This window comes from Morchella importuna (genome assembly GCF_003444635.1).
Source record: "Morchella importuna strain M04M26 chromosome Unknown Morimp01GS052, whole genome shotgun sequence".
Lineage (NCBI taxonomy): Eukaryota > Fungi > Ascomycota > Pezizomycetes > Pezizales > Morchellaceae > Morchella > Morchella importuna.
The window spans coordinates 163,715-181,752 of record NW_025763449.1 but is presented as its reverse complement, the minus strand read 5'-3'; the positions used below and the strand labels follow the sequence as shown (position 1 = coordinate 181,752).

Below are 18,038 nucleotides of genomic sequence, written 5' to 3'. Positions count from 1 at the left end.
AGAGCTTGTAGGTGCAACTAAATACATGGAGTTAGTTGGAAACACCAAGGATCTGGGATGATATTTGGGCACATCAGGACAGATCGCGGGCCGCATGGTCGATCTCCACTGCATGCATTCTGGCTGGAGATCAATAATTGAGATGTATGTAACAATGTGCAAGATTCCAAAGGGCACTCTAGAGACCACGATGGGGAGGGAGCCTTCACACTCACTCACTGTCCAGGGTAGAGAGGAAGCCCTCCTCCTCCTCCTCCTCCTACTGGCTGGCGGTGCGCATGTGTTCTACAATTGAAGCTGTAGCTGGCAATTACTGCGTGTTTCCAGAACGCAAGTCCCCAGAAACACACTTGTCTCTCAGATCAGATCAGTCCTCCATGGCCACCGGCGTCATGGCAGTAGAATAGAGTAGAATTAGGTGTGAATATGTAGCAGTAGAGCCACCACCGTCATCAAATCTCCCCCCCTTCCCCTCCACCGTCCTATCCAATTTCCCCACTACATAGGCAGCTTCGGATATCTCCATCCTGAATCTGATTCCTGATGCACAGGGGGGGGGGGGGGGTTTTACTTACAATTCGCGCTCCCGAGCATCAAAACCGGCAGGGGCGGTGCGACGCCATAGATCCAGACCCTCATTCTCCTTCCCCCCAGAGTTAGGTAGCTCCGCCCTCTCTCGATCGGATCCCCCTCCATCCCCACGTATGGCTTTCCTTCCCGACGTCAAAAGAAGCTTCACGCTGCATGGGTGGCAAACACGCCGGTCCGGTCTTAATATAATCCTGCTTTGCTGCGCCCTCCTCGAATGTCTGCAGAGGTTTTTTCTGGTATTTATATATGAAGGGCGGCCGACGGAGTATCTAGTTCGAAGAAGCAGAAGAAAAACAGAGAGACAGGACGGGTTTAAGAGGACACTAAGTAACTTACTTTTACACTCTAACCGTGCCCTCACTCACTGCACGCCCCTCCTCCCACCCCCCATCCCATCCAGCCCAGATCAGATCAGATCGATCCGAACGTTGCTTTTCGCTGCTGAACTCTATCGAAAAATAATCTCCGGCACCCCCCCCCCCCTCTCTCGAGCTTTCCCGGCCTTCTACTCTGCATTCAACCACCACCCCAGATCACGGGAGGGGAGGACGAAGAATACGAACCCTTGGGTCAGGCGGTATATAAAGGGATCCAGGATAGACATAACACAACCCACACTCCTGTCCGTAACACCCACCCACACAAATCCACCTAACTCAACTCTGGGTTACACACCCGCCCCCAAAAACAGCGTTTCGAGTATTTGTCAACTTGCATATGCGCCGAGCCTGCTAAGAGAAGATCGCATCGCCTATTCCCCCCCCCCCCCCCCCCCACACGACCCACCCCGGCCCTTTCTCCTCAAGCTCTGCTGTTGCCTGACCTGACCATCCCTTTCTCTATCAATCTAATACTACCATAGAGAGAGAGAGAGAGAATTCTGTTTGCAGCGACCATAAAAAACAAAAAGGAAGAATTTATCTACGGCATCACACGTACTTGCTTTGAAATTGTGTGGGTAAACTTTTCTCATTTTCGTTGGTTTTGTGAGGGAAAATATCAGTACTCAAAAAAAAAAGGCTGTTCAGTGATCTAGCAGTACTACTACTACACTACTACTACTACTACTACTACTACTACCACTACCACTACCACTACCATCTACTATCGCGATATATACACTACAGCTCAGCTCAGCTCAGCTCAGCCAACAGCTCACAGCTCGCAGCTCGCAGCTCAGCTTCAAATTAGCAATAAAGGGAAAAGGAAAAGGGCACACGGGAGAAACACCGACTACTTATCTCTCCCCTTGATTCCAATTCCACCCCCTTCCCTTCCAAATCTACCGCGCACGCACCAGTTTCCGCTCTCTACCAACCGAAAAAGCGCAACAACAACAATTCCAAATACTTACTTCAAATCTCTCTCAACCTTTTTTCTTACCGGCAACCCACGGCTAACCCACAAACCACAATCACAAACCACCACCACACCACACCCCGGGCCTAGAGAGCAGCACCCTATCAAAAATTCCAAATCTAGCCTAACAAGAGAAATTTTTTAGCAAAAAATAAATTAGAAAAGCACAAGATTCCAAATAACCCCCTCCCCTTCCAAAACCCGCTCGACCCCCCCCCCCCCCCATTCCTGAAATGTCGGACAACAACGAGCTTGCTCCGCATGTTGTAAATCATATGCACGATCTGGGCATGTCACCGCCGCCCTCGGATCAGACGAGTCCCGCAGAGCGTGAGTCGAGTAGTTTTTTTTTTTTTTCTTAACAAAAGAAAAAGAAGATCGAAGAACCCTTACCTTACAGTACTCGCTGCCTATACAATACTATAACTTGCCCTACTACTATACCCTCCCCCCCCCCAAAAGCTAGCCAATGATGGCAGTTACATGTCTATCTATGAATTCCAAATACCTACCCTTACCCTTACTACCCTACTCTACATATGTCATACCCCCCATCTACCGTCCTATCCGTGATCAGCCCTAAACATCATGATCACCGGTATCCCCGGCCCCCATCCATACAAAGAAAGCGAAATGCGAAAAAAAGAATCTACCTTCCCCTACCCCTCCCCTCCCAACAAAAGAAAAAGAGCTAACTAATTGTAACTAGAGCCGAGCTCCGAAGGCTCAAACTCAGGCAGGTTTAGCCTTGACTTTCTTAAGCTTGGGCTTGGGTCTCGCAGGAAAGGTATTTACCATCTACAAACTGATATTTCTGTTTTAAATTTTTTTTTTTTCCCTTTTTCCTTTTTGGCACCCCTTCCCTTCCCATCCCGGGCCGGCCTGCCTGCCTGCTGCTGTCTTAACTATCTGCGGATCTGGCCGTACCTTACTTGCATTTTTTTTATGTCATGGAGGGCAGGTTTTGCCGACCCCGCCCAATCACCTCCTTCGTGATTTGAGTTTTTTCTGGGTGATTTGCAATGTCTTGCATGCCTACCTGGTCCACCTACTGGCCCGTGAGGTGTGTGGGTTGGGGTTAATTGTGGTTTTGGTCTTGGGGGGTGATTGAACCTGGGTGGGCATGCAAGTATTTGGAAGTAACCCAACCACCACGCCTCACTCTGCGGCAAGGTGACGGGTTGTGACGGGAGGGGGCGGCGGGGGGCGGCGGACAGTACCCCATAGGCCTAGCTAGCTAAGCTAGCTACATTATTATACTGGTATTATTGATATTGGGCCTGGCCTACTATTAGGCTAGATGATATCAAATACCCAGCCCAGATAGCCTGAGGGGGGAGGAACAGAGACAGAGACAGAGACAGAGAGACAGACTGAGGGTGGCAGACAGTAAGAGGGAGAGAAAGAAAAGAAGGGGAAAAAATGATGGGCTATTTGGATTTGCACGCTGACACGACACGCTGCTGGCAGATGGCGAGAAACCGAAGCGTCGGGGCCCCAAGCCCGACTCCAAGCCGGCGCTCACTCGGCGCCAGGAACTGAACAGACAGGCGCAAAGGTACGCTCCCCCCTCTTCCCCCCCAGTCTAGCTATATCATATACTCCTTCCTTCTTTCTTTATAATCACCCCCCCTTCCTTTCACAGCCCACCTCTCCCCTTCTCCTCCTTCCCCCATAAGCCTCCTCAGCAGCTCCTTCCTCCCCTACCTCCTCCAAAAAAAGTCATACCATAAGCAAAGCAATGCCGGCTAACAACCACCCCCTCCGCCCCACGCCCACAGGACGCATCGCGAAAGGAAGGAGTCCTACACCAAGAACCTCGAGGCTGAAACCACACGGTATGCACACCACCACCCTCAGCCCTGCCCCCGCCCCTGCCCATCCCCATCCCCACTCCCGCTCCCCATACCCCTCTCCTCCCCCCTGTTCTTCTTCTCCCTCCTCCTCCCCTCCCGCCGCGCTCTCCCCCGCCCACCTGCTCTACCGCGAATCCTTACGCCGCATTAGCCTCGCCGCCGAGTTCACCCGCATCTCGAAGGAGAAGGCCGCCGTCGTGGCCGAGAACCAGCGGCTACACGAGGAGACGGCACGCCTACGCGCCATCCTCGAGGCGCACGGTATCGCGTACACGCCGCAGACGGGGTACACCATGGGCCCCGCGGTGTTGGGCCAGCAGGGCGGCGCCCCGCCGCCGCCGCCCGAGGTGGCAAGGTTCGGGAGGACGTATAATGAGATTGGCATTGATTTTGTATTGGCGTAAGTCTTACCGCCAGGGGGTGTGTTTGGGTGTGTGTGTGTGTGTGTGTGTTTGTGGATGGGGAGAGAGAGGGTTTGGGGGGGGGGGGGGGGATGTTGTGGGGATGAGGAAGAGGTGGGAGTTGTGGGGGTTGGGCGGAAGGGAAGAAGGAGGAGGGTTGTATATATTATTGGGGGCGGCTGTGGTGGTGGAGAAGGCGGAGCTAGAAAAGTGGGAAGTGAGAGTGAGGCTAAGATGTGCGGGTCGTGATTCGATTCTATAGGTTGGAGAAGCCGTGCATGGACCATATCCAGCTGATGTTTGGGAATATTGACAAGAACCCCGAGGCGGACTTCCACGGGCACCGACTGATGGTGTCGTGTCCGCCCGAGCCGCTGTACCTCAAGCAACATCAAGAGCAACTGCAACAGCAACAGCAGCAACAACAGCAGCAGGGGCAGGAGCAGATGCATGCGGAGGTGCCGTGGGGCGCGCAGACGTGGGATCTGGCGGCGAACGAGTTGTGGGATCTCTTTAATATGCAGGATAGGTTTGAGCTGGAGGGGGAGTTGACGCCGATTGCGTGAGTGTTTCCTTCCTTCCTTCCTTCCTTCCTTTCTACTACTAGTCCCACCACGTTCTCGAGGATATAATAGTAGTAAAATATGGGTTGGGGTCTTTTTTCTAATTATCAGACGAAATACAGTGTTTGGGTCCTCGTCACGCAGCACCCGCAGTTTACATACCTGGACATGAACGACTTCAACTCGCTGGCTGAGGGCCTGGTGCTGAAGGTCAAGTGCCACGGCTTTGGCGCCGTCATTGAGGAGTTTGAGGTCCAGGACTCGCTTGCATCGCTGTTCTCAAAGAAGCAGGGCGCTGTTGGGTACTGATTGGGGCCTTGTGCAATTCGGGAGAGATTCTCTCCTTGATCTCTGGCCTATCTGGCTTTGTTTTATTTATTTATTTTATTTTCCTGGACTTCTTTTTTGACGTCCTTTTTTTGTTCTTCTGGTCTCCTTTTTTTGTGGTCGGGGGGAGAAAATATTGTGGAATCAAGGGTGTTTTAGTTCGTTTTTTTGGTAATCATTCTTTTGGGTTGTTTCTTAAGCCTGTTTAGTCGTTTTTTTATTATTATTATTATTATTATTATTATTTATGATTGTGTGCTTTCTATGAATTATTTCTTTGAGTAATAGGAAAAGGAAATAAAAAAAACAGAGACAACAAGCATTGAGAGTCCAATCGAGTCAGTGTGATTATTAGCAGTAGTAGTAACCGACCGTCTCCAAAAGCTGCAAATCAATCGTTGACCCTTGTGGTTAATAATCGGCCGCCAGCCAACCAAGACTGCTGCAACACTCGAGAGTCTCAGCCACAGCAACCACCCACACAGCCACACACCCCTGCCACTGCCACTGCAACTCCACCAAAACCTCACTCACTCAACCAACCCTCAACCACCGCTGCTGCTGCACACCGCACGCACCCAATCAATCAATCACAGACAGAACGCGATTCACACAACCCGCAAGCAACACTCCCGCCCCCCAAACACCCCCGGGAAACCATGAAAGGGCCCCTCCCGGTGTGAGCTGCAAACCAATCTATCATCTTTAACCCCCAAACACCTCCTCTCCACACACCATAACTAAACAGACACACACAGACCAAGAGCAAGACCAAGACCAGGAAGCAGCACCCCCGGAATGAGCGACCAGGAACTCTTCTTCGCCCTCCTCCGCGTCTCGGCCGCACAGGCGCTCCGCGCCGCCGGCCTCACAACCGCGAAGCCCTCGGTGCTGGATGCTGTCACTGGTATGCCCTCCCCCACTGTCCTCCCCCACCCCTCCTCCCTCCCTCCCCCCCCCACACCCCACTAACACACCCCCCCCCCCAGACATCCTCTCCCGCTACCTCACCCTCCTCGGCAGCACCACCCGCGACTTCGCCGAGTCCTCCGGGCGCACGCACGCCGAGCTCCCCGACGTCCGGCTGGCACTCGAGCACGTTGGGCTACTACGGCCGCTCAACATCTTCACGGACCGCAACGACGAGGACACGCGCGCCGTGGACGCCTTCGTGGAGTGGATGAAGGGGGCGCAGGCGGCCGAGATGCGGCGCGTGGCGGGCTTTGGCGTGCCTGGCGAGGAGGCCGTGGTGATGACGGCGGCGGCGGCGGGCGGGGGCGCGATTACGGGCGCGACGACGATGCCGGCGGTGGCGGTGGGGGGCGCGACGTTGGAGAATGGCGCGAGGGGGGAGGAGTGGGCTGCTGGTAGGTGTTCTTCTTTGTGGTTTTGGGGGGTGGGTGGTGCGGAGGGTGGGTTGGGGGGTTGGGGGGTTGGGGGTTTTTGGAGGGTTTGTGCTGACGGCGGGGGTGCGGTAGCGATTAAGAAGGTTGCGGATAAGAGGCGGGCGGCGGGGACGCAGTAACTAGCTGCTCGTGGTGGTGCGGTGGGAGTCTTTTTACTGGGGGATATATTCCTCCCCCCCCAGTCCCAATTCAAAACCCTAATAACCTTTAGAAGACCGTGAAAAAACACACTACCGTAGGGCTATATGAGGGGAAGAGTGTTATATCTACTCTGCCTGCTCAGATAGCTATTACTTCTCTTTTGTCTTGTCTCCCCTGTCTTCTCTCTTTTGTCGTGTCTCACAATAAAGGCGTTTCTGTTTCTGTTTTCTGTTTTTCTCACTTTTTATTTTCCTATTTTGGGGGCGGCAGGGAAAGGGGGGGAGGGGAGGAGGGGGTATGGGGATAATTGTAGTTTCTATAAACAGTACCCGCATACCTACAGTGTCGGAAATGAGGGTAAAATTGCTACCGTGGGGCTACGGTATTGAGTCAAGAATACTGGTTTAAACCAGCTTCGTAAGTAGAATACCATATCGATACCGTATCAATACCGTATTCTTACAGCATCACTAGCGTATTGGCTGGAATACGGTAGTGAATTTCTACCCCTTTCCGGTATTGTAACCTAAACAATCAAAAACACCCTCCTCCACACAGTACCTCATTAAACCTAACCGAGTGATTACCCGTGACCCAGCCCCCTCTGAACCCCCGCGGGGTGGATTCTGTTGGGTCGGGCACAATTTTTTTTTTTTTTGGTTGCCGCGTCATGGATAAGCACCCGTACTTACTTTATATGTGTTTGACTGGGCCGAGTGATGGCCTATGACCAGAGTACTGACGTGCGAAACGGTCGACATGCAGTAGTACATGTGCTTGCATGGAATGTATCCTGTTTTCACATTTGTGGGTTTACTTATTTACTGGCCGTGGTTTAAAGTAATAAATATAGTTTCCTCCGTACTGGTGATGGGGTCACGGACAAAGCTAGTGGTGGCATATATTTGGCATGCCCCGGCCTCCATCTTATGCCCGTGGTTTAAGCTGGTGTGGTAGTGGTGGTGGTGGTGGTCGTGGGGGGGGGGGGGGGGGGGGTGAGGTATTGATTAGATAGACTCACAATCTCACAATCCCACGCAGAGAAAAAAAAAATCCTACAGACCAATACAGTCTACGGGGGTGGGTGACTTTAAACTCCTGGGCACGGGATTTGAGGCTATGTACGCGTACGTACGTACCAGCTTACTTTTGCTTGCCTACGGAGATCGTTAATTAAGGGCCGGAAACATGTCAATACGCCATATATGCAGTCCCCTTCGAACATATATGCGAGCCTCAAGTACATTAACTAGAAATCCCTGCGAAAGAACACACTCTGCAGGATATCTCTCCAGGGTAGAAGCAAGAAAATGGCGGTTATCCTGGAACGATCGTTCCGACAGCCTCCGGCCATTTTCTAGCTCTTACCCCTCGGAGATCCATGCTTCCCCGCGGTATCTATATACGTATACTAACATCCAGCCTCACCACCAAACCCAGCCTAAGAGGAGGCGGAATACGCTACCAACTACTTCCTAGGCGCGGTTCAATGTTTAGGCCGGCGGGAGGTAGGGAGAACACTAAATATCCCTTTAGGGCCCTCAGCGATGCCCAAGACCCAACAGGGACGCAAGAAATGCTGTCTCTTACCCCCGCGGTGTGTGAAATAGAGCCCCTCCCCGTACCGTAGGAGGGGCAGACGAAACACCCCGGTGTGAGCCCTGCTGCACCACCGTGAGGCGGGGCGTAAAGCCCACCCCGCGGCCCCAATACTACAGCTAAAAGGAGGGGGGGTGGAGGGGCAGAGAATGACCTCGTCGGTCTCCCCTCGGGCAAATAGCCTCGGGGCCTTCGACCCCGCGAACCAGCCAGCCTACGCCAAAACCGACGTTTTCATCCCTTTTGGGCCCTCGGCAGCGCCCAGGAACCCAACAGGGTGAGAGCGTCGGCTGCTCCCTTGACGAGGGAGCAGAGACGTTGCTGAGCATAGGGAGGGGTTCCCTCCTCCTTCAGCGGGCCGGCCACCCGACCTCTAGAGAGGGCACAGAGGCTTCTAGCCGCGCGGGGAGATTTCTTCCCCCTGGCTCGCCCTCTATTCAGAGGTAGGAGGAGGGGGTGAGGCCTCCCCAGACGAGCTGGCCCACTCTCCTCCTCTCCTCGAGGGCAGGAGGGGGCAAGGGCTCCAGCCACAAGAGAGGGAGCTCCCTCCCCTTCCTCAGAGCTCCCCTCGCCCGCGCACTCGTACTATCCCCTCCCTCATATCCCCCTCCCCCCGCTCCCCCACGCCCTTCGAGGGTACGGGGGGCACAAATACCTCCAGCCATTGGAGGAGCATCCCCTCCCACTCAGCGAGCCTGGCCCACGCCTCCTCTTCTCGAGGGCAAGAGGGGGCATAGAAGCTTCCAGCCATAGGAAGGAGAACCCCCCACCACACAGCTAGAAGCCTCTGCGCCCCTCCTACCCTCAAAGAGAGGAGGTATGAGCCAGGCTCACCAAGGAGGGGCCCTCCTCCGCGGCGAACGCGCGCTCCCTCCCTTCCCCCTCCTCTCCTCGGAGGACGAGGGCCTCAAACCATGAGAGGCCGACCTCCCCCCCCCCCCAGGTGAGCCCGGCCGACCTCCCCCTCTTCTCGAGGGCGGGAGGTAGCACAGCGGCTCAGAACATAGGAGGACCTTTCCCCTCCCTCCCCCTCCCTGCCCGGCCCTCCCCCCCTCTCCTCCCCCCCTCCCCCCGGCCGACACAAAGTCCCTAGTCATGGAAGGGTGTATCCCCCCCCCTCGGCGAGCCCTGCTCAACCCTCCTCCTCCCTTCGGAGCGCAGGAGGGAGCACACAAGGGCTTCCAGCCATGAGGGGGGGCCTCCCCTCCCCGGCAAGCACAAGCCCCAATCCCCCGTCGCTGTCCAGCAGCGACGGGGAGAACAACCACCCTCCTCTCCCTCTACTCCTCAGAGGGGAGGAGAGAGGGGGGGAACTCACAAACACCAGGAGCCAGTGACCTCCCCGCCCCATCTCGCACCCGGCCCTGAGGCTCGGGGGATGGTTTGGTGGGGTCACTGACCCCTGGTGTTTATGGAGAAAGAAAGGGAGGGAAGAGGTGATTGGGGAGTGTGTTATTCATGCTGGAAGTGCCAAGGATGGGGCGAAATTTAGGACTTTAGATGAGGATTGGTGAGGTGGGGTCATGGAGTGTCACTCGTGCGCCAAGACGCTTGCTGCTAAGACTTTTTGTTTTTGTTTTTGTTTTTGTTTAATTCACGCTTGCTGCTAAGAGAAGAGGGTCAGACGGGCTGAAGACCTACTACTGGCATGGGCGGTAATATATATCTCCGAATCCATAGAGCCTGGAGGTCGCAGTGGTGGTATTGACATAGCAGACAAAAAGTGAGTAGACGTACAAAGGCGTGCAGGGAGACTAAAGAAAAAAGAAAAAAAAGTAGACAATATCACAATAAAGGGAAGAGAAAAACTTTCGGCGAAGTGTTACTACCGGTACATACACGGAAATACATTGGGATGCTTCTAGATGACCCGGTTTATGGCCAGACTAGAGCAATATTACCAAAACTTGACCCGCCCGGCACAGTACACCCGGAAGGCCACATTGACATCGTCTCCAAAATCGGGAGGTCGAGTGATATCCCATGAATCCACCTCGTTGAGGTTTTGGGGGGGAGCGAATTCACTGTATACTACATGTATTATCCCGTGTATCGGTACCGGCTCATAACTACGTATAGTCATTGGTACCTGAACAAGCAGCATGGAAGGAACCTTAAACTTGCTAGCTTTCCTCTCCAAGACAGCTAGCTGCAATGATCAAGGTACCAGGTTCCGTAACCTACATACGCACGACTGCAAACTGAATTCCATGCACGGCCCGGAGCGAACCGCGGACACGTACATATGTACTAATGCAAAGAACACTCCTCTCGGGAGCAAGGACAGGGCCAAATATTAGGTTCCGGGGGTGCATTTAAGCTACACTTAAGCTTAGCTAAGATGTCTCAAGAATACATGTGCATAACCACAGAGAGATTCGGTTGTATTTACCTTTATCATGAATTATAGGTTATCGTATGTATATACAAAACGCCGCTCCAGACAGACAAAAGAAAGGATACAACAAACGAGCGTTGGATCTACATGCATGCGCGCAGCAAGTAAAAAAGAAAAAGCCGTACTATACAAAACTATCCACACCCCCTAAACATTAAGTCCATCACTATAACACACACCCCTTCCCGATTACGGCAACTCATGCGTCTCCTGTCCGGGGACGGCAGACTGCGGTGGTCTCGGCACATGCACAAACGCCCCCGGCACCACGGGACTCGCGGGCACCTCCTGCGGGTCCACCTCCGGCTCATAATAGTACCCCTGCTTCACCTCCGTCGGCGACCCGGCCGGCAGCTCTCCCAGCGGCGCATACTCCCCAGGCCTCTCGGTGCTAGCCGGGAGCTCCGCCTTGAAGTACTCCAGCTGCTGCCCCTGGTGGTGGGGGGCAGCGGCAGCGGCGCCCATCGCGTCGGGACTCAGCCCGGCCGTTGACGGCGTGGACAGGACATTTTCCTTGTTCTCGACCCACGACTTCTTCTTGCCCCGCCTCATAAACAGGAAGATGAGGCCTGCGATTGCAAGGAGGCCTAGGACTCCACCGACGACGCCGCCGGCGATGGCACCGGTGGGGGTGCTGGAGCCGGAGGAGGATGAGTCGGCGAGGGAGGTGCTGCTGGGGCTGCTGGGGTCGGAAATGATTGTAGCGGTCGACGTCGGGTTGGTGCCGGTTGCCGTTGCAAGGGTTTCGATCTCTTCTTCGGTTAGGCTGGGGAAGGATTCGAGTCTGTCGCTGCCGTCGGCGGCGACGGCTTTGAAGGGTTTGATTTGGGAGTTGGAGGAGTAGCTGGCGGGGGCGACTTGGAATTCGTTGCTGTCGTAGTTGATTGCCTACGGGGGAAGATCCAAATCGTGAGTACACTCGCCCGAGATATATATATAAATAATAGTATATCAAAAAACTCACAAGATAGACAGCTTTCAGGAATGGCCTTCCAAGGATAACCCTTGCGCGGGAGTTGGACTTGTTAATCAGGAACGGGAAGTATTTGTCCTTTGTGACTTGGGGCACCGTGTAGTAACTCCTGTCCCATCCCCAAACTATGTTACAACCAAATCTGTTAGCAGACGTTCGGATTTCTCGATTTTGGGATTGAATCGGTGCGGGTACGTACTTGATTCTGGAAATGTGATGTTGACCTCCGATGCACCCCCATTTCCAACTCCCTTCACCTTCACAGTCATGGAGATATTGCCCAGGTGTACAGGGTTGCTCACGATATCACCCGAGGAGTTCCAGTCATTGTCACGTTTAGCACGAATAGCCTCTGCAAAGAACCCGGGTTTAGCAAAAGTCCTCGAGCAAAAATACAAGAGGGTGGGATCATTGGCACGTACCAGCAGCAACCTGGGGAACGTAAATCCAAGGGCTCGAGACATCGATCTCTGCATCATATGTACCGACTCCCAGACCCCCCATAATGTCGTATACCGCGTGCTCGGCATGGACGTTTATGCCTGTGACATCGAGCTGAGGAATCCCATCCGTGTCAAGGTCACCTCTTATGAACGTTTGGCTCTGTTTTGCGAAATCGAGGCCTCCAAAAACGATTGATCCAGGATAATTCGCATCCTGCAGTAAAGACCATCTCATGTCAACCCCGGCCCCCAATATCCGCAAACAAAAATTCGGCGTTTTCTCCCTGGCCCTGCCTATGAGAGATTCCATATGCAATCAACGTACCTTCGCATTCGGATCCCAGTTCTGCAAATACCTCACATCACTCCCCACAAACAACGAAAAGGCTCTCGCGTTAATAAGCTTCTGCTCAACCATCTTATCCAGCAGTGTCGAACCCTTTGCCAACCCCACATGCGCATGCGAGCTATTTATGCCTGTCGCAAAGTTCAACTCAAGATCCGGAATATCAACCCCAGCAATCGTCATAGTATCAGTCCCAGTGCCTCCCGAGCCCTGGTAGAATTCACCCCATTGATCCGCACGCTCGCTGGTGCTGGGTACGGAGAATGCACCGTTGGGTGTCTGTGTTATTGTTGTGGACTTTGAAGGGTCAAGGAGTTGATTCTCATAGCAGTTTTCAAGAAACTTGTACCATGGCTTGGTATCGTCGGGACCGGTGTTGTTACAGGCTTCGGCGAGGGGGAACCAGCTGGTGGTGAGACGGTTTGATAGCATAGTCCGGAAAGATACGCTGGGCTTGGAGACCTTTTTTTGGTTTGGAGCATTAGTATCGTTCATTGTTACTTTATTGTTTTGGTCCTTGGGTACTTACTGTTAAGGGCAATAGGTAGAGATCCTCCATCTCGAGTGTTGGGTGTACAAAGTCAACTGATATTGTAGAATTGGCTTGAGTTGTCGCCCGGGGCAAAATAGTACTTGGGATTCTCATGATTATTGTTTTCTTGTTTTAATTGCCCCGTTCGTATATTCGTGCAAAGAAATTCAAAGCAAGAAAGCAAGAAAGCAAGAAAGCAAACGTAGAAAGAAAGAACCAACAACAGAAAGAACCAGAGCAATAAAAGTAGAAGCACCAAGGGTTCTTCTTAAGTATCCTCACTCAGCACGGGATCGCTTGTAGTTATTATTATCCACCATATAAATTAGGGCCCGTTGGATTGGCTAGGGGTGGATGGACGGCTGTGTTGGCTTCCTTTCCTGGTGTTGATCATACAGTTACTAAGGGATTACGCTCCTGGCAACTAGTATGAAATGAAATTATGTATGTGCCACATCTAGTGGCAGTAACACGAGTGTCACTATGTAGTAGTAGATTAATTTCTCGGGTTGGTCTCTGTTATCAAAGCATAAGAGAAGACTTCTTCTTCCTCTTCCTCTTCCCCTCTTAATTTTCAATTCCTTTCTATTCTGTAGATATTTATCGTAGCGTTTCAGAATTGGAAAGGAAGGGTTGATAGGCCCATAGGGCTGATCTGTTACTGCCAAGTAACTCCCTGGTTGGTATAATAGTTGGACCACCATGCTGGATGAAGTAAGTACTGCAGGTGTAATGCTCACCGGAAGTCCAAAATAGTGACAACCACCAATACTCCAGCATTCCTGGCAGGGGTCTAGCTGTATGGGTAGTATGGTCTTCGGGGTGTTGAATTTTGACTCATGCAGGTGCCATCGTATCATATATCCAGCCGACCATCAAGATAAAAAGCCGCCGCCCAGCCCTATGGAAGACACCCCTTTCCTTTGATTTCATAGGGAGATTGAAAACCCTGTAATCCTCAGTGCTATAAGATTCAATTCGCCAGAACGAAATGATGGCGGCAATTAAAGACAAAGTTCTTGGAATAAACCGCAACTTGATACCAATATTCCGCGCGCTATATGTACAGCGCGATGCCATAAATCATCGGAAGGTGTGAGGTCGCAACGCCGCAACGCCTGACTGCAATGCCTGACCACAAATTTTTTCCACAACCACCGATGGCGCCCAGAGACAGTGTACCCCATGCTCCTACAACTATTAAGTTTGTAAAGGTATACACCACAACCCTTACAACTCAGCGGTTGGAGGAGTGTGGGGTAGATGTTCTGGAGGACTAGCTTACCTATTCCCCTGACTTAAATCCCATTGAACATGTTTAAGTACATCTCAAGAAGCTTTACCATCAACACTACCCCCATTTGGGATATGATACTAGATCACCTTAAGTATTGAAGCCCCTCATGGAGGAAGGTCTAATTCATTGCTGGGAACTGTTACCTGATGATTTATTCTCTAGAGATTTGGTAGCTAGTTGAGAGCATGTCTAGGAGAATAGAGCTGTTATAAAGGCAAGGGGTTGGTATACAAGATATTAAATGTCCAATTATCTTTATTTAGCTACTATTGAACAACTATACAAAAAAACAGCTCTCCAAAGGGTCAATTGTGGTTGCTGGGTGGGTAGTCATGATGGGGCGTGAGGTGTCGAAACCCGTTGCTACGCCGCCCCATACGATGATTTATGTCCTAGAACTATACATACCTACAGTAAATTAGTTTTGCAATACGGTTGTGTTATGTTAATTATAAGGCAACAAAACTACATACATATTGTACTCCACCTACCTTTTGTTCTGTAAATTCGCCTACATAAATAAGGTTGCGAGACATGCCATTAGATCTATAGGGTCGGCAGGTCATTTGATCGGTTATTTCTGTACATACAGAAAACGGATGCAGCCCCGATGCTACGCCAAAATTGTCGAGTTGTTTAACCAAAAATGAAGTTGCTGACTTCCTGAATTGGTTCTTCTTACCAAGTGGCGCATGTAATCTAGCTTAATTGACCTACTCGGCCCGTGCTGTTATCTAGATTTGTAATAACAAAGTTCTTTTAAAAGGTTTTGTAGATAACTCTTAGTGAAATTCTGCTCTAGTTGAGATAGATTTTGATGTTCCGGAGTAGATTTCTATTCTACATCATGTAGTCGTAAAGGGGTATTGGGAATCTTCGTGTTCAACGGCAGGCCTTTCTCCAAACCCGCACACCAGGTTTCACAAACTCAAATTGGAGAGTTTGATCGACTGCAGGATAAATCTTGTCCACTATTCCACTGTTCCACTCCACAGTAGAGTATCCGTACTCTAGAAGCACATAATACCAAGGGCAAAATCAAGCTGCAAGTGCAAAAAATAAACTTTTCTCCAAGTACTCTACTCGCGTCAGGGAAAAAGAACCAGAACATGCAAGTGAGAAAGCAGGGATTATTTGTATGGAGTGGTGCTGAGCTGCCATACAAACTACTCGTTTACCACGAAAAGAAAATGCAAGTGACGGAAACAGGGATAGTTTGTATGAGAGATCACCGCCACTCCATACAAATAATCCTTGCCCTGAGCAACTGCATTTTCTGGTTCTTTTCGTGGTAAACAAGTACATGTAGGCATTTGCATGTTCTGGTTCTTTATCCTAGACGCGAGTAGGTACATGTATTTATGAACCCTAGCGCCTATGCAAGTGAATTCACTGCATCATACTCCCACTAGTCTAATGCCTGATCTCTTCGAATTTCACCAAGCTTTCTCCCTCTTAAATGAGGCGCGCTGCCACATTTGGTTCCCCGGATGTAACTACAATTGTAGATGTCGCCTGTGGTACAAACTCTGCCACACGCCATAGGTACTTCCTGTAGGACAGCTTCAACGATGCAGGCAACTTTGCGAAGATAAATATAGCTGTAAAGCAAAGGACGGTTTCGGCTGTTACTCTTGTTTCCTCACGTGCCATGAGGAAAGTGACTAGGATGATATGCAGCTAGTTGACGGCATTTATCACGGACCAGCTTTAACCGCCTGCTATGCAGATAAGCGGCATAAAATCCATCAGACGAATTTAAAGGTCGGAACTCGATATATACCGAAGGCATATTCCGCCAACAGGGTTTATGATCCTTGCCGTTGGGTAGAAGGGGTAGAGCATACATATGGTGTAATACTCTGGAGTCTGAGCTACTTCATCCCTGAACTCCATCCGAATCATCTCACGGAACCTCACCGCCTATTCTGCCCTGCCCTGAGGTTAGAGAAGGCAGAGTAGCGGCTCTGCGAATAAAGCACCTACTGAATCCCGAATATAGTGCCTGTGTTTTTCAAATCTCCCAGCCACCGAGATTGACCCATGCGCAACTACTTGCTTACCAGCAAAAGAACCAGAAAATGCAAGTGATGGAAACAGGATTATTTGTATGAGAGAACGGCGCCACTCCATACAAACTATCCTTGCCCTGAGCAACCGCATGTATCCAAGACTATAAGTAAGCGAGCCGTCGGTAACATATCGGATAGTTTATTAATGCCTTCTGAGGGTCTTGAGGGCGGGATTGTCGATTGAGTCGACGCCTAGGCGTTGGGGCTCTCCGCATGAACATACGTCCCAATTTAGATAGCAAACCTAGAGATGGCTGCCTCTAAGGGATACCCTTAGGTAGAGTAACGCCATTCTTTAGTCCATTATATCGGGATCAGCTCATTGTACTCTCTTTGGAAGTTTGTAAGACTAAGAATCAGGGATCAGGAGTTGTAAGAAGCAAGAAGATTTTGTGAACTGTGAACCTCATTCCCTGATCATGAGCTACCTCAATTTTGATATTCATGTTAAACGAGTGATAAGCCGTGAAGCGTAACAGCAGCAGACCAGTTAATTGCAGAACCGATACAACTCCTAATCTTACGCAGCGGGGGACGTTTGAGTAGCTTTAGCCGTGTATTTCTCTTCAAAGAGCGCGTATGTAGGAAAAGTGGGGAGTAGGAAAGAGGCATCCGTTTTAGATGATGATGGCCAAGAGGTGATATATGACGACGACGACATGAATAACGGTGCTGTTTCTGTTGATGATGAGGTAAGAGTGTACGTATGTAAGTGAAAAATAGAAATGGAGATCAAGACCCCAAAGATGTTGTAAAATGCTTGTCAAACAGTACCAGTTTAACACCTATAATGAAAAAAGTGCGGATCTGAGATCTGGCTATACAGATTCGCTGTAGGCATCCTCCGTCGAGCTACCAGGAAGTGGAAATTTGCGTCATCGCCTTATGGTAGGTACATGTACATTGTACACTGAAGGTAATGTATGGCCTTATACACATGCAGTAAGCTACATGTACGTGTACTACATCTAGATACATGTAAGCCCAAACATTAAGTGGATCAATTGATTTTATCTGAAGTCGGAGCTAAGTGATATATGCCAGCCCAGTGGTATGTAAATCCGACACAAGTTGAGCGATGCAAGCAGTACTGATTTCCTCCAACGGCTAGCTGCGCATCCGGCCTAGGTCCGTTTGCAATTCGGTCTTAAACTCTCATCTTAACTTCAACTTGATCCCCGCTGTTGCCTGTGCCGTATCCAGAATATCATGATCATATGAGAGACTGGGAGGTATATAGCCGCTTTGCGAACACTCTTTTGCCACAGTGTCGCCGTTGCAATGCCTCGTTAGAGCGGCATATTAGGTAGCTACATGTACTGATATCCCTACTATATCTATGGAGTCGTGATCTTGACTAGTATGTGGTCCTAGAGTTATATGGGGGCGCGGTGGCGGTCTGGACCTTTTTTCTTGAGTCAGGATGGGATATAGCCCACCTTTATTAGCTAAGTCTGGGCCAGGTTTCTGGGACTTTAGGGCCGGCGCAGGTAGAGATCTGGGATATGAAGTAAGTGCAAGCCTCATTCTAGCCACAAAATTGAGCAGAGGTTATTCCCTGCACCGCGAGTCGGAGTTAGGCTGGAGCTCATAAGAATACATCCCACAGCATAACCTGTGAACAGTCGAGAGGATATGATCACCTGCTCTATTATGAATACCTACCTTGTGAGAAGGGGCTCTGCGCGCGGGTTCATTCACTGGTAGGCTGCCCATGCCTCTCGCGTGCAGCTC

The 18,038-nt window shown here is 51.0% G+C and overlaps 3 protein-coding genes across 3 annotated transcripts; 2 read left to right on the top strand and 1 right to left on the bottom strand.

Moving 5' to 3' along the window:
• Nucleotides 1-2,183: 2,183 nt before the first annotated feature.
• Nucleotides 2,184-5,079, top strand: LAJ45_10893 (uncharacterized protein; the record flags this gene model as incomplete). The annotated part of the gene is made up of 7 exons (XM_046120408.1): nt 2,184-2,280; nt 2,660-2,737; nt 3,421-3,508; nt 3,732-3,788; nt 3,958-4,206; nt 4,470-4,769; nt 4,893-5,079. 7 exons carry the CDS (start codon nt 2,184-2,186, stop codon nt 5,077-5,079), a joined length of 1,056 nt encoding a protein of 351 aa, XP_045966417.1.
• An 816-nt stretch (nt 5,080-5,895) lies between these two features.
• LAJ45_10892 (uncharacterized protein) lies at nt 5,896-6,622 on the top strand (the record flags this gene model as incomplete). The annotated part of the gene is made up of 3 exons (XM_046120407.1): nt 5,896-6,004; nt 6,087-6,464; nt 6,576-6,622. The coding sequence occupies 3 exons, from the start codon at nt 5,896-5,898 to the stop codon at nt 6,620-6,622; spliced, it is 534 nt and encodes a 177-aa protein (XP_045966416.1).
• A 4,208-nt stretch (nt 6,623-10,830) lies between these two features.
• On the bottom strand, nt 10,831-13,049 carry LAJ45_10891 (uncharacterized protein; the record flags this gene model as incomplete). The annotated part of the gene is made up of 6 exons (XM_046120406.1): nt 10,831-11,529; nt 11,606-11,739; nt 11,814-11,966; nt 12,037-12,271; nt 12,383-12,865; nt 12,933-13,049. The coding sequence occupies 6 exons, from the start codon at nt 13,047-13,049 to the stop codon at nt 10,831-10,833; spliced, it is 1,821 nt and encodes a 606-aa protein (XP_045966415.1).
• Nucleotides 13,050-18,038: the final 4,989 nt, after the last annotated feature.